General features: G+C 42.0%; 2 protein-coding genes across 2 annotated transcripts; both read left to right on the top strand.

Annotated features, from left to right (window-relative positions):
• Positions 1-3,629: 3,629 nt before the first annotated feature.
• On the top strand, positions 3,630-7,396 carry espnlb (espin like b). The gene is made up of 6 exons (XM_062557790.1): positions 3,630-3,686; positions 4,239-4,374; positions 4,512-4,630; positions 5,058-5,237; positions 5,540-5,923; positions 6,005-7,396. The coding sequence occupies exons 1-6, from the start codon at positions 3,657-3,659 to the stop codon at positions 7,085-7,087; spliced, it is 1,932 nt and encodes a 643-aa protein (XP_062413774.1). The 5' UTR covers positions 3,630-3,656; the 3' UTR covers positions 7,088-7,396.
• Positions 7,397-7,872: 476 nt separating this feature from the next.
• Positions 7,873-13,859, top strand: rab6bb (RAB6B, member RAS oncogene family b). The gene is made up of 8 exons (XM_037459126.2): positions 7,873-8,095; positions 9,919-9,977; positions 10,681-10,734; positions 11,169-11,274; positions 11,427-11,538; positions 11,634-11,727; positions 12,041-12,107; positions 12,834-13,859. Exons 1-8 carry the CDS (start codon positions 8,026-8,028, stop codon positions 12,896-12,898), a joined length of 627 nt encoding a protein of 208 aa, XP_037315023.1. The 5' UTR covers positions 7,873-8,025; the 3' UTR covers positions 12,899-13,859.
• The last annotated feature ends 455 nt before the right edge of the window (positions 13,860-14,314 follow it).

Genomic DNA, 14,314 nt, shown 5'->3' with positions numbered 1-14,314 from the left:
ACAATATTGTGCACATTATAGCTGGGAGGTGGATGAGAAGATGTTTGCATTGAAGTACTAATTAAGTCTGCAGCGGAATTCAAATAATCTTAGAATGATGTTGTCCATATGAGCCACCAAACTGCGGATATACCTTTTTGGTATTGCTTAAAGAACTGCAGTATAATATTTTCCAGTAGTTTAAATACCAAATTGCAAGATTTCCCTTTTGCATTTGTTTAATATGAGGAATGGGCTGACTTCTTCTATGGCAGAATTATGAAAATCCATTCTTGACCATGCAGTCATCCCACCTTTTCAATGAGAAAACATGACTGTTAAAGGCCATGAAATATGAAAAAACCTGCAACCTACGTTATCTAGCTCTGCACCCTTCTGAATTGGATCTTTTGAGGGAAATATGCTTATTCGCTTTGCTGCTGAGAGTTAGATGAGAAGATTGATATCACATTCATCTCTGTCAATTCAATGTGGAGCCACAGGCAGCTGGTTAGCTTTTCAGAAAGACAGGATATGAGCTCTGCAAAACAATTTAACAAAATCCAACCACCAGAACATCTCCATTCTTCAACCTGATTCTAATAATGTTTCTTTTTTTATTTTTATGTAACGGCCGATGTACCAGATTCAAAGTTCAAAGTTATTTTTTAAAGTGCCATGCGTTCTGAATTCCTTTAAAAAAACATTCATCATCAGACACAGATGATCCTGGTAATATGTTGATCGAGATTATCAACAGGTTTAATATGTACGATATGTAAGAGTAATAAAAAAACAAAAACCTGACCCTGAACACGAGAAACTCAATAATTGGAGAAAATATCATCCTGCTGTTCTCAGGTCTGTTGCAGAACAGTCTCTGTACTGTGCTCAGGGGGAACCCATGTGATCGCCTGTGTGAGTCTGTTCTTCTGCGTTTGTGCAGCCTTCCATTATTGATTATGTTCTACTCACCGTGTGCTCAGCTGCAGCGGGGTCATTCAGACTAATCTCCTAATAACAGAGGCAGAAATACTGGAGTCAACACAAAGGCCCAAGGCTGAGTAAGGGTCACCTGCCTCCCAATACATACTGAGGTTACAGCACCTAACTGCTGAACAATACTCTTGGTAAGTTTATACAGTATGTATTGAACGTTGAATATTTAATCATGTCTTCTGTATCCATATATCTGCCTTCTCTATGTTTGGACTATACACAGCTATGCAGAGAGCTAAACCCTGACGTAAAGTCTGAAAGTAAGCAGCCAACATTAAAAACTGCGGAAAAAGTAGTTGAGAGTAGAAAGTGAGAAATTATAAGAAAATATGATGAGGTAGTTGATCCAAACCTTTTAAAGGTACATTTATCTAATCAAGGTAACTTGTTTTACAAAAATTTTGGTTTGGTAATTGTCAACTTGGTAAAAATGTATTATATTATCATAACATAAAATGTGCGTGAAGAGAAACAAAGAAAAGTATTGCAACTGAACGATCAAGATTAAATCCCAACATTTGATTAGACGCATTGATTCTTTTTAAGCAATTATATACATTGTCCACCACGACACAAGTAAAAAAGATTAAAGCACAGTAAAGGTCTACAGAGCAGTCAGCCCATTGAATCAGGATAGCATCAGAATCAGAAGCCATTTATTGCCACATATGTTACACATAGAGGAATGTGTCTTGACCATTGGTGCGATTTAAGAATTAAATAGAATAAAACAAGAGTAAAATAAGATAAAATTATACAAGAAAAATTAAAACAATATAAAAAGATAAGTACATTGAAACACGTATGTATGTCCATATGTTCCCGTGGTGAGAGAAACCACTGTGCAGATGTTCCGGGGATGGAGCATGTGGGTCAATGGAGTGCTCGGACTTGGTTCATGAGACCAACTGATGAGGGGAAGATGCTGCTTCTGTGGCTGGAGGTCTTGGTCCCGATGGACCGCAGCTTCCTGCCAGAGGGAAGGGGCTCAAAGGGTCTATGTGAGGGGGGGTCGGCTACAACCTTTCCTGCCCCCCTAAAAGTCCCAAAGGGACGGCGGATTGCAGCCGATAGCCCTCCCTGCAGAGCGGATGACGCGCTGCAGCCACGGCCCTTGTCCACGGCCGTGGCTGCAGCATCGTGTTGTCAGCAACAAAACACGTTTGAGTGTAAATATTTGTTTGTCATGGTGTTGTTTCCTTGGGCAGTAAACTATGGCAGTGGGAGTTGGTAACGAAATGTGCAACTGAATCCAAGCGCTGGTATCAGAATAATGATACACTTAAAGTAGCTAAAATGGTTGGTTTAGTAATATAAATGTGGAAGTAGCGTTGAGTCATCTTGTATCATAAGCGTGAACCTGATGTGAACACACACACACACGCGTGCGCCTGAGCCTGTGAAAAGGTGTTCAACCAGAAGTGCGCACACGCACCTGCTCCATCAGCCAACGGTATGTTGTCTCTTGCATACATTCACGGAGCTATTGTTCTATACTTCCAGGTGCGGGTTATCCTATCCCACTTCTTTAATTATGTACACTAAGAAGGCCCCCTGTCTGAGGTTTGGGTCCAGGTGATGCTGCCGCTTGGTCTGACTGTTCATTGGCTACTCCAGAGTTAAGAGACAACAATCTCTGGAATTCAAGCCTTGTTACTTTCTGATTCCATTTTTTCATAGTTTTTTGAAACCTACAGCATTCATCCGCTGTCACATTGTTGGTGATTCCGCAGTTTCTGCACCATATTGTAAGTACTGCGTGCATACTAATGTTTATCAGGATATCATGTGTATATATATATATCTAGATAGATATATGTTTAAATATTGATATGTGTTATTATTATATATTACATGAATCAGATCATAAATGTGTGGACATCGGAAACTTCAGGGGAATAAAGTAATATATTGAGAAATTTAAAGCTCAGATTGAACCTCCTTTGTTATTTCTGCCTTTCTTTAAAAAAAAATAGTAAATTAAGTATGATGCACACAAATAACATGATGTTTTAGTTTTATGTATATTGCAAATTATTGCCATCCATCAGAATGAAAAGCATTAGTTTGGTAAATACACTAAATGAAATGTATTTCAAGCTTTCCTCAATCACAGGTGTAATGAAAATATTAAATGTTAAATTTACTTAACACAAAACATTTCAAAATTCTATTAATATATTTTGAAGATGAAACATTTAAAAAGCTACCGATAACAAGGAAGGTGACTTCTTATAATGCTTTGTGCATTTATTTGGGAGAAACAATATAAACGCAATAACCTATTTATTCTATTCAGTGGCGTGGAGCTTGTTAGAAAGTCCTTTGAATCAATAAGGTTACCTGAAGCAGGATATCATGTCTCTCCCAGGTCTAACACACTTTCTCATGCACTCCGTGTGGGCTACGCTACCTTCACTGATTGGGGTCCCGTTTCACCACTTTTTGTTTTTGTTCCAATTACTACAAGCTGTTGAATTGAGCGTGTGCAGCATAAATTGGCCCTCATTCTCTTAGATGATTCCTTCGAAATCCTTTATACTCACTGCTCTGTGTCAAATTTCTCTACAGGTGGGGTCCTCTTTTTCTCATTTTATGCGGATGTTCTTTCTGTATTTTCTTCTTGTTATCAGTTTCAGAAAGAGGAGCTCCTGCTGCTGTGAAAGTATGGACTGTGAATGAGCAGTGCCTACATGGAGAGCAACAAGGTGACCAATCAACAGTGCAGGAACTGAAATAACAGTAGGACAGTGTTACACACTGTAACATGAGAGTTTCACTGATATGTCTGAAAGGACCACAGCCATATTGTGTGATTAAATCCGACATACAACCATCGACCACTCAATTGGCCTTTCCCAACTGTTGTTTGATGCTATTGTCCTGCTCTGAATGTCAAATACAGCTTCACTTTATGGCGGGCGGCAAAACAGGCAGTAAAAGGTGCTTTGAGAAGGTGGGAGATGTATATGTATGCACACATGCCTCACACATGCACTCATGTGCACACAAAAGCATCTGCTGCACAAAAGTGTTGTAAATATCATAAAAATACATGTGGGATAGATCTGTGTTTTCATTCATCAAAGAGCTGATAGTATAACCGAGGATGGGCAATGCAGTCGTGAAAGAAATACTTGATCTCTTAAAAAAAACAACTTATATTCTAAAGGTATATCCTGAGGATGAATAAAAACAAAACAGAGATGATCTTCCATTTCAATCATTGCTCACCCCTTTGAGTGTGTTGGTGTCCCTAGCAGCCAGTGAAGGAGGTGCTTCCTCTGCCTCGCCACCCTTCACCACTTCCTGTGACCTCTTCCTCTCTGATCCCTGCTGCCCCCTTAAAGAAACAGAACACCGGCTCCATGCAGAATGTACAAGTGGCCTCTTCAGGTCAGATTCAGAACACGTTGGGATTTCATTTTGTACAATTGACAAACTATCTAGCAAATAGTGTTTTTAATAAAAACATTTTTTTTCTTCATTTTTTAATCAAACTGCAATTTGGCCTTTGTTATGTTTGTTTTCAGTGGTTACATCGTTCAGCTATCTAAAGCCTCCAGACAGGGATCTGTCCCTGATGTCCCACATGAAGTCTATTAAGTCTCTGAGGAAGGCGGGCCTCACTGCGGTCTTCACGGGACAAACGGTGAGCCAGTGACAACAAAACCTTCCAAAAAAGTGTGTGTTGATATTTTCTTTAGGGAATTTGTTTTTTAATAATTAACAATTTGTTATACAAAAACAAAGTGTCTTGTACATGGATGTGGCATGAAGCAAAAAAACAATCCTAGCGATCTCCCATTTTAAAGGCCCCATGCTACGTCACCTAAGCTGGCTTATTAATGTTAATTCTGCGTGAGGCCAAACACCTAAACTAAAGGAATTCTTTTTTATTTTCAGTATACGGCACAGACTTACTATATGACCTCTAAGACCCACTGGTGCACACTTGATAATGGTACACCAACAGATAAATAGAACTGCAGGAGAAAATAGACGTATTGCGTATTATTTTCACAAATGCAGCTTTAGCACTGACACTGTGACTGTCTTACATCGTTGAACGCTGACAGAAGCTTGACGGAGAGCAGCTGTTGGAGGAGATACCGATTGTCGATGTGATCCTGGCTGACATCGACTCCCTGGTGCCGACTCACGATGAAGCCGGCCGCCCCATAGCGGAGTGGAAACGTCAGGTGATGGTGCGGCAGCTTCGGGTCAGACTGCAGGATGAGGAGGACCAGAGGAGACAGGTACACGTGCACTTATTTTTATACTCCGTGTTGGATATTTAGAAAAACATGTAAAGTACAAGTTTGCACAGACTTTCCATGAACAAACAGGTGTCTGTTATTCAGCAAAAATTGCGGAGAAGCCACAAAACGATTAAACACATGAGCACAACTGAGCCAAATGATAAAACATCAAGACAAAAAGTGCATCTCACCATTTTGTTACTATTGTTTTCAGCTGTGCAAATCAACCAAGGGTTAAAGTATGTGCTTGACTATGCACAAAAGAAATGTGGTATATAACCACTTCATCCCTCTAACAGGACTTGAGTGATGACTACGCACCAGTGGATGGTTGGAAGTTCTCCCAAGCCCACAATGCAGTCCTGGGTCCCTTTGGGGAGCTCCTGACAGAGGACGACCTGGCGTACCTGCAGCAGCAGATCGAGACTGTCTCCCTGCAGAAACGCTGCCAGGCCTATGAGCTGGAGCTGACCAGGCTGACGGAGGAGCTGCGGGCCATCTTACCTGATCCCATCGTAAGCATCTCCATTAACAGGGAGGTCCTACAAAAGATGGATGCCGAGGGGGAAATGCACCTGACCTTGCCCGGGTGGTGCAGTCGTGTCTCAGAGATCGTCAAGAGTATGTCACTGCTGGTCGCTAATTTGACTCAAACCACAGGGGACGGGGGGGAGAGGAGGATAGTGGAAGGGATGATGGATGAGATGAAGGGTTTGCAGGGGATAAGAGCTATGGGCCACGAGGCCACGCAGACACACGGGGAGACCTCCAACGCATGTCGGATTCCTCATATAGGGATGGCGTCCGCTTTTAGCCATCGTCTGGAGACCAACAGCTACAGCAGAGCACGGAGGGAAAGGGTGGAGAGGGAGATCCAACAGTCCGGGGTGTCAGTGAGAAACTTGAGATCCAACTTTGAAGGTCAGATTGGTGGTATTTATCCCTTCGCTGGGGTTCGGAAAGGAGGTCCAGTCCAGGGAGCGTTTGGAGCGTCCGGAGTAAATAACCAGGAGGACAACACGGTCCTGAGTTTTAAGGTGAGCAACGGTGATCCTCCTAAACAACCTGTGATGGAGACCACAAGCTTAAGGAAAGAGCGTATAGTGGTGCTGTTCCTGAGCCACTGGAAGAAATCTGCGTACGCTATTTCAGTGAGAAACAGACAAGAAGCACTGCCGGGGAGAGCGACAGGAGAACCGCCCCAACAGAGAGCCGCCTCCATGTTTCAATTCTGCAAACAACGAGGGGCTGTGGACAAGATGCTGAGCTGCTGGAGGAACAAGCTACAACTCAAAAGTGCACGGAAGTCCTGTTTGTCGACCTCCGACTCCTCCCCAAATCCCCGACCTCAAGTGACCTTCTCCCCGGAGCAATTCCTTCCCGACGTGGATGGTGCTGCAGTGACCCACGACACTTTGACCCTTGACCTCTTCATGTTGGGATATTTTAACATCCTTGAGCAAGAGCTGTCGCCCGAGGAGAGGAAGATGAGGCATCTGCTCTGCTTCGAGGTGTTTGATCACGTCGGCAGCTTCTCCTGGGAGGTGGTGAGGGACTTCCACAAGGCCGTTCTCCAGGAGATCCGTGCCGGCAAGCGGAGATGGAGCGACGGCTTCGAGGACATCAAAGTGGCCTTCTTCGGGGACTCCGGGCCGTGTCGCTGTCCATCACCGTTACCGCCATCCTCGTCAATGTTGTCAGACTCCAGACTCTTACCCAAAGTAGTGACGGATCCGACTGCGCCTCCAGGCGAGCGTGGCAGGGACACAGACATTTGTAAATACATTGACCGCAGTTTTGCTTTCTGGAAAGAGAAGGAGGCAGAGCTGTTTGATTTTGAAAACTAGCATTTCAGGTTGAATTTGACATTTTTTTCACAAAACAATGACGTGTTGGGGTTTATTTTTGCGAGAGTCAAATACAATTCTGTTGAATCTTTTAGTGATAAATATTTATTAGTGGTTTACATCGCAGTTACTGTAAAAAAAAAATGCTTCCCATTGATGCCTCTCCTTCCCATCCATTGTCTATTTCCATTTCTTTAGTTTTGACCTTTCTTGGTTTGCATTCCTCCCGTATGGCCCCTAAATGAATGCCTGATTACCCCTTGAGACCCTCACTCAGTTTTTGGTACCATGGTGTTGTGCAGAAATGAACTGTGGACTAACATTTCTACCTAACGTTATTTAATTCTTCCTCATTAGATTATTCTACAGGGGCTGGAATTCTTAAATGAGCTATGATAAAAAAATGTATTGTAGTGTTTAATGAAACATTTGTACATGTTTTTATTTAGAAATAACTAAACATTTAGGAGTTGTTTCTGTAGATCAACATATCCATTAAAAAGGAATCATTTGGGTTTGAATTGAAATACTCTACTTTAACAATGCTTCATGTTTTAAAAGATGATGCAATGTTTTATCATCACCTCTTCAATCTGTAAAGTCACTATACTGTCAATTCAAATATAGTGGAATGAAAAGTATATTTGATCACTGGTGTGCCTCTATATGTTCTGCCCTGTCCCCATGTAGGTACCACAAGTTGTCCTCTAGCTGCATAAAAGCACCGCGTCGTTCCGTTGCCTATAGAGAGGTGACGGATTGAAATAGGTGAGGTCGCGCAGGCGCACTGGCGGCCTGAACTGACAGGAGGATGCTGAGCTGCATTCCCATCATTCTGTGAGGAGAGGAGGATCCCCTTGCGCACCCGCAGCCTTAGGAGACGCCGAGCGATAAAAAAACATTTCAAATAATCCGAGTTGAGCCCTTTATCTGCCGCCATGTCCGCTGGAGGAGATTTGGGGAACCCCCTGAGGAAATTTAAACTGGTCTTTTTGGGGGAGCAGAGCGGTGAGTTAAACCTCCGGGAGGTTCGCTGTTATCCTCCCCTTATGCTAAACATGCGCAAACGTAGGAGGCCATGTATGTCATCTTTGTGGATTTAGAAAGTTGTTTTTGCTGAATCTCGAGGATGTGGCCGGCTTGTTTTTGGTCAACGTGACGCCCATGCACCTTTAGGCACAATCTGTGCCAGCAGAGGATCTTATTAATCGAACAAGACGGGGGGAAAAACCCCGCATGCATATGAATCGTTCTCTTCTTTGAATAAGTATATCGATCATGATCACTACAATTGCTGATTGCACTGAACACCCTCGTCGGGTTGTCGCAAATCGCCACATTTTCCATCAGAGCAGGCGATGTGAATCGGGATGTTTTGATGTGTGCTGCAGTGACCGACAAATGCCTGTTTTCACAAAACTGCTTAATTTGTCCTACAATACGAACAATCCTTTATTCCAGTACATGGCGAGTGTAACATGTACTTGCAGCTCGGGTGTTGTATTGTGTGTCTTGTTCGGAGCTGATAACAAACGGTCCCCCCATGTGTCCGTCCGGGACACACCCAAGGCTCCCGATGTCTGTGGCATCTCTCCGCCTCGCAGTCTCCGGCTCGGTCACACAAATAACCAATTTGTAACAACGCCACAAGAGTATGCCTTCTGTTTAAAAAAAAGCATATTTTCAGGGTGGGAATGACTGTGTGTGTGTGAGAGAGAGACATTTCATGTGACGGCACATATTCGGGAGGTGCGGATCGATAATGGTTCATCGGCGTAAAGCTGTGTACGTGTTCAGACATCCAGAGGAGCGCACATCCTATAAATGACAACAGCAGCACACAGACAATAAGACCTGAGATGACAACAGCTCGATTGCTGTTTGTGTCTGTGGTGCTCCAGTGTGTGTGTGTGTGTGTGTGTGTGTGTGTCTTGTGCATGTGAAGTAGTGTCGTTGTGTGTTTGTGTGGCCTGCGCTGCAACGTTACTGTCCACGGTGGTGCGTGGAGGCCCTGCGTGGCCACCGTCCATCGCTGGCTCCAAACCCTGCGTGAAAGCCTGGGGCCTGCTGGAAAACTACAGTCCTCACTTATGTGCAGTAAAACGATGTTTTAGAAAACATAAGAATAAAACATAAGAATCCAGCTAACCAGACTCACCTTGATCATCTTCAGAAGTCCCAGCTTTTGTGCTGCTAAATGTACGTGTTTTGGATCTATGTGCTTCAGGATGGCCTCGTTCATTTTTGGGTACAGCACTTCCTATTTTTTTCTCTAATATTTTACCCTCGCCACAATAAAACAAAGGAGAGAGAATAAATGCAATAAGAACTGAAAAAATAACTTAATCCAGTATACTGATCAGTTGCCCAACAGAAAATAGGTTCTACACCCCTCTGTATACAGAGGCCTTGATACACATGCACAAAACAAAATACATTTAAAACAACACAAAACACAAACAATCATACAATATAATGGTAATTAAAGTCAAATTGGGTCACGCTTCTGCAGTGCACGGTTTATCCACGGTGGTCTGTTTCATCTCTTTAAATCTTTATATGATCAGGCCGAAGAATACTTTTTGACCGTTTTTATCAGACTTTTAAAAAATTATTTCTGGATACATCACCATTCAAATCAGTTAATTTTACATTATTGATGTTGTTTATCTCCTTATTACAGTGGTCAATTATTTGTCACACCAAGGAACACAACATCTATTTTTATACAAAACTTTTGAATTATTAGTCATGATTTTTTATGACTTATTCTTTATGACTTAAGCTGTTCTGCACCTATTCTGAAAACCAACCTCTTTTCTCTCTTCTAGTGGGGAAAACATCCCTCATCACTAGATTCATGTATGACAGTTTCGACAACACGTATCAGGTGAGACTTTGACCGGATACAGAACCCAAAAAACGGATACACTTATTGAGCATAAGTTAATGCATGAATTGATGACTTGCAATGGTGAATATCTCTACTGAAGAAGGGATGGTGGGGCAGCTAACTTTGCATCAACCCTAGTTCAATATTTCTTGCCTAAATATTCCAACGATTTTCACAAATCCTTCTCTGATTTTAGATTTGAATAAATGGAACTACAATGTGAAACGCCTGGTGTGGTATAATAGGTTACCAACTGAACAATGTTACAATGATATATGTTTGTCGCCCAAGATCCCTGCTTGATATCAATTCAAAGCCAGGTTCTATGACACCAGGTATGAATGCTATCCATGCAATTATCAAAACGGAAATGTTATAATGGCAATATTACGCTCTTAGAAGTGACACACAAGGTTCTGTCTGTTGCTTTTCCTAGAAGTCTTGCTACCTAACGAGTTTGGATGATTGAGCCCTGTGGGCAATACAAACGAAATTAGTTTTTTAGTCTAATTGAATTTCGGTGCTTATTGGCCTTTTTTTCCACTTTTTTCAACAGCTTTTCGTGTTTTTCTTCTATGAAACAAAGTTTAATCTGTGAGGGAACAACAGATGGGGCCGAGGACATTGAGCTTTTAAAGTCTGGTTCATAACGATTACCCCACACTCTCCCTTCCCTTCTTTTGTTCCTCCTCCCCTCCAGGCCACCATTGGAATAGACTTCCTATCGAAGACAATGTACCTCGAAGACCGAACAGTAGGAAGCCTTGATTCTCATTTACTATTTACATGTATCTCCATGTTTAATTCATTTATTTGTGCTTGTTTACTGTCTTATTTTAGCCAGTCAACATCCAACGTTAGAAATGTCCCAATTTCCATTCTGGTTTTACTAATCTTTGATTTGATTTGCTTAATTACTTCTCTCTTCCATGACTAACAAGATTATCCTAAGGTTATTTCTGCTGGAAATATCTTTTCCAGCCCTAAAAAGTCAAAGCCTTTCTTATGGACCATCTTCTTTAGCTAATAGTAATAGTATTTCTTTGTCAGCAGAGTGGCAGCCTGCTCACACGCTAATACTGGCTTATCCCACCCTTCGAATGTGTACTTATGAGGCCTTACATCAGTATAGTCTGTGTGTATGTGGAAGCAGCTTCTTAAAGTGTGTGTGTGTGTGTGTAAATGCAGGTAAGGCTGCAGCTGTGGGATACTGCTGGACAGGAGCGTTTCAGGAGTCTCATCCCCAGCTACATTCGGGACTCTACAGTAGCTGTGGTTGTCTATGACATTACAAGTAAGAGAGTGCTCATTTTCCGGAGCGTATGTAGACATTACATGTTTTCTGACACAGTAAAGAAGCTCCATGTGGTCATTTGGTTCATTTTGCAGCAACACAGCTAGCACAAAAAAAAGATAGTATTAAATATTAAAGTCTTGTCCCCACAGATGTGAACTCATTCCAGCAGACCTGCAAATGGATTGACGACGTCAGGACAGAGAGAGGAAGTGATGTCATCATCATGCTAGTCGGCAACAAAACAGATCTCGAAGAGAAGAGGTGAGCTTCACTTCATGCACTGTTTGACACTAAGATAGAAGATTGCAGAAGGGCCATCATTCCAGCAACATGTGAGCGAAAAAATGTCCCTGCAGGCAAATCATGATTGAGGAAGGAGAGCAGAGAGCCAAAGAGCTGAACGTCATGTTTATCGAGACCAGTGCCAAGACGGGCTGCAATGTCAAACAGGTGATCTTTGCTTTTTCGCCATATTTCACAGCCTTTTGGGCATCAGTTGCTCACAGCTTTTCTGCCATTGCTGTGTGTAAGTGATCAAGTCACCAACATGCATATATAAAATAGTGTTTACATATAACCCTAATGGGAATCAGGGCAAACGTAGCAAAGAAAGGAAGAAGAGAACTCAAGGCTGAACACTGCAACTACTACTACTAGCTAATACTCTCGCATGCCTCCCTCCATATTTCCTATTTCCCTACTTCTCTTAAATCTTTTCTGATGCCTTACCCTGCCTCTCCTCCTCCCTTTTCTCTCCTCCTAGCTGTTTCGTCGTGTTGCAGCAGCTCTACCTGGAATGGAAAGCCTGGACGATGCAAATCCTGAAGGCAGTATCCTTTTCCAGCCACTGTGACTCACTGCGCAGAGAGCCATGCAGACAACAAATAGACAGCTTATTTTTAATCTCTTAGTGGTTGTTGGCTCGAGAACAAACAGCTCGCTCAGCCTACTGTCTACCGAGGCATCAGCCATTAAAACCTTTTTGCTTGGTAGTGAGGATGCACAGAGCCAGGAAGGTGGTGGGGAGGCGTAGGAGAGCACCACGTACTGCGTGTCTCGGATGTGGCATTTCCATGTGTGATAAAGGATGAATAGCTGATGGAAAAGTTATTACATTAGACAATTACGGTGTTGGCGATCAGAAGTAATATCCACTCTATAGTACGGGATGTTTTGCATTACTAAATATCTATTAAATAGTTACGCATTACAGGAATATTATTACCCTTTAACAAGACTGCTTAATGCAGTCTTATTGCGGCGTTGTTATTGCAAAGAAATACAGTGCAGTGTTGATATAATTAATATTGTGAGGTTTTTTTTACTCTTAGTAACAAAACATTAGGCTATGACTGTGTATGACTTTAAAATGATGATGAAATAGTGTGAAACAGTAATGTAGTTTAGGGATCCCATGTAACGTGTGTTTTCTCTTTTTACTAAGAAAAGAGAAAAAACAAACCATTTACACTGTAACTAATAATTCAATGCATTACCCGTGTAATTTTATAATATTTGATTTTCTCTTTCCTTTTCCTTAACTGGACAATTCCCAGTGATCGACATCAAGCTGGACAAACCAGTAGAGGCCACTGTCCCCGAGGCCGGGTGCTCATGTTAATGCAGAGTGGAAATCGGACAGCTCCCTTCACACCATAGGCTTGTTGTGCTGCTTACTACCGGCTAGCTTCCAGTTGACTTCTCTGATTGGATATAGGATGCAAGGCTTGTATCTGATTTGACAAATCAAATGTTATCTTTCATTCTTGTTCAGTTGTACAATATTGTATACTTTGTCAATATGTAAGTGACTGGAGGAGGAAAGGTGGGTAAAAAAAACAACCAAATGTCAAAATGAAAACGAGCTAAAAAACTGTTTTGGAAGAATGAAAAAGGAGGAAACGGGACAACCGCCGTAATTCTTTTCGCTGTTATGTTTTGTATTTTTTATATATAAAAAGGGAAAGCACCAAAAATGATGCCTAAACATAGAAGGAAGAAGTAGTGGGGGGGTCGGCCATTTTTCCTGATGGCCGAACAAGTCTGAATGTCTGCAGCACGCATGCACGTTGATCTTTGACCTTTGGCCTGCCCTTCAGGGTCTATGCACTCTGGAGGGAGGTTGACTATCTTAGAATGTTTTATAGCATCTCTCTATAGCATCTCATGACAAAATGTATCTCATTTGATATACCCACATGAGTCGACTTTCCGTAGGTTCACCTAACAGTAGCTGTAAAAATGTGGCACTCTTTCTCTCTATGGGTTTAACTTTTTTAGAACAAACTGTACTGTGGTTTAAAAAAAGAAAGGAAGTAATAAAATACAACTTGCAATCACAACTCCCGCTCCCTCCAAACCACTCCTCTCTCTTTCCCGTTTCCCTTCAGACCCTCTCTCCTTCCCAGTATCTCCCTCCCTTCCTCCCGGTAACACACATATAACGATCCACTGTAATGCACTGCACTGTATATAATGATGTAATATGTATGTTGTGAACGTCCCTCTGTAGAAGTGGTCCTTGTTCACCAGTATGAATAATGTAAAATGTTAAATGATTAATAAATTACAGATTAAAGGGCTTCACTCTCCCAAACAAAACTTTGTCAATAGGTCCAACTAATAACTGTTAACAAGTAGCGGGTAAACTACTGGACTTAATTCAACATTTGACTTAACTGTTTCTAATTGTCCTTAATGATATCACTTACTCTTTCTATTGGCCTGAGAATCACTTATGCTAATTACTCACTGGGTTAGGAGTGTGCTAGCATTTAGCAATAGCACTGTCTATATGTAGCCATCCATTCATTCCCTTAGAACTGCTTGTACTGTCCAAGGCCGCGCTGGAACTGGGCAAAAAGGAGCGTTCACCCTAAACAGGTTGACAGATAACGACGGACAACCATTCACACTCCCGTTCGCCCCGAGACAACTTTAAGTCAAGCTATGTGTGTGCTGAAGAATTGATTTCTATTTAGTTTGTTCTCTTCACTTAGAGCGACAGCAGCAGAGGCAAATCGGCCGATAAAAGAAG

This window comes from Pungitius pungitius, chromosome 15 (assembly GCF_949316345.1).
Source record: "Pungitius pungitius chromosome 15, fPunPun2.1, whole genome shotgun sequence".
In the NCBI taxonomy this organism is placed as follows: domain Eukaryota; kingdom Metazoa; phylum Chordata; class Actinopteri; order Perciformes; family Gasterosteidae; genus Pungitius; species Pungitius pungitius.
Note: the sequence above shows the minus strand (reverse complement) of the source record. Positions and strands in the feature narration are given on the sequence as shown.

What these genes read in the sequence shown, in the direction of transcription:
- espnlb (XM_062557790.1), top strand. Translation starts at nt 3,657, where the DNA reads ATGAGCAGTGCCTACATGGAGAGCAACAAG. An exon ending in CCTACATGGAGAGCAACAAG is followed by an intron (nt 3,687 to 4,238) that starts GTGACCAATCAA and finishes TGGTGTCCCTAG; the next exon opens with CAGCCAGTGAAGGAGGTGCT. An exon ending in AGGAGGACCAGAGGAGACAG is followed by an intron (nt 5,238 to 5,539) that starts GTACACGTGCAC and finishes TCCCTCTAACAG; the next exon opens with GACTTGAGTGATGACTACGC.
- rab6bb (XM_037459126.2), top strand. Translation starts at nt 8,026, where the DNA reads ATGTCCGCTGGAGGAGATTTGGGGAACCCCCTGAGGAAATTTAAACTG. An exon ending in GTTTCGACAACACGTATCAG is followed by an intron (nt 9,978 to 10,680) that starts GTGAGACTTTGA and finishes CCTCCCCTCCAG; the next exon opens with GCCACCATTGGAATAGACTT. An exon ending in TGTACCTCGAAGACCGAACA is followed by an intron (nt 10,735 to 11,168) that starts GTAGGAAGCCTT and finishes GTGTAAATGCAG; the next exon opens with GTAAGGCTGCAGCTGTGGGA.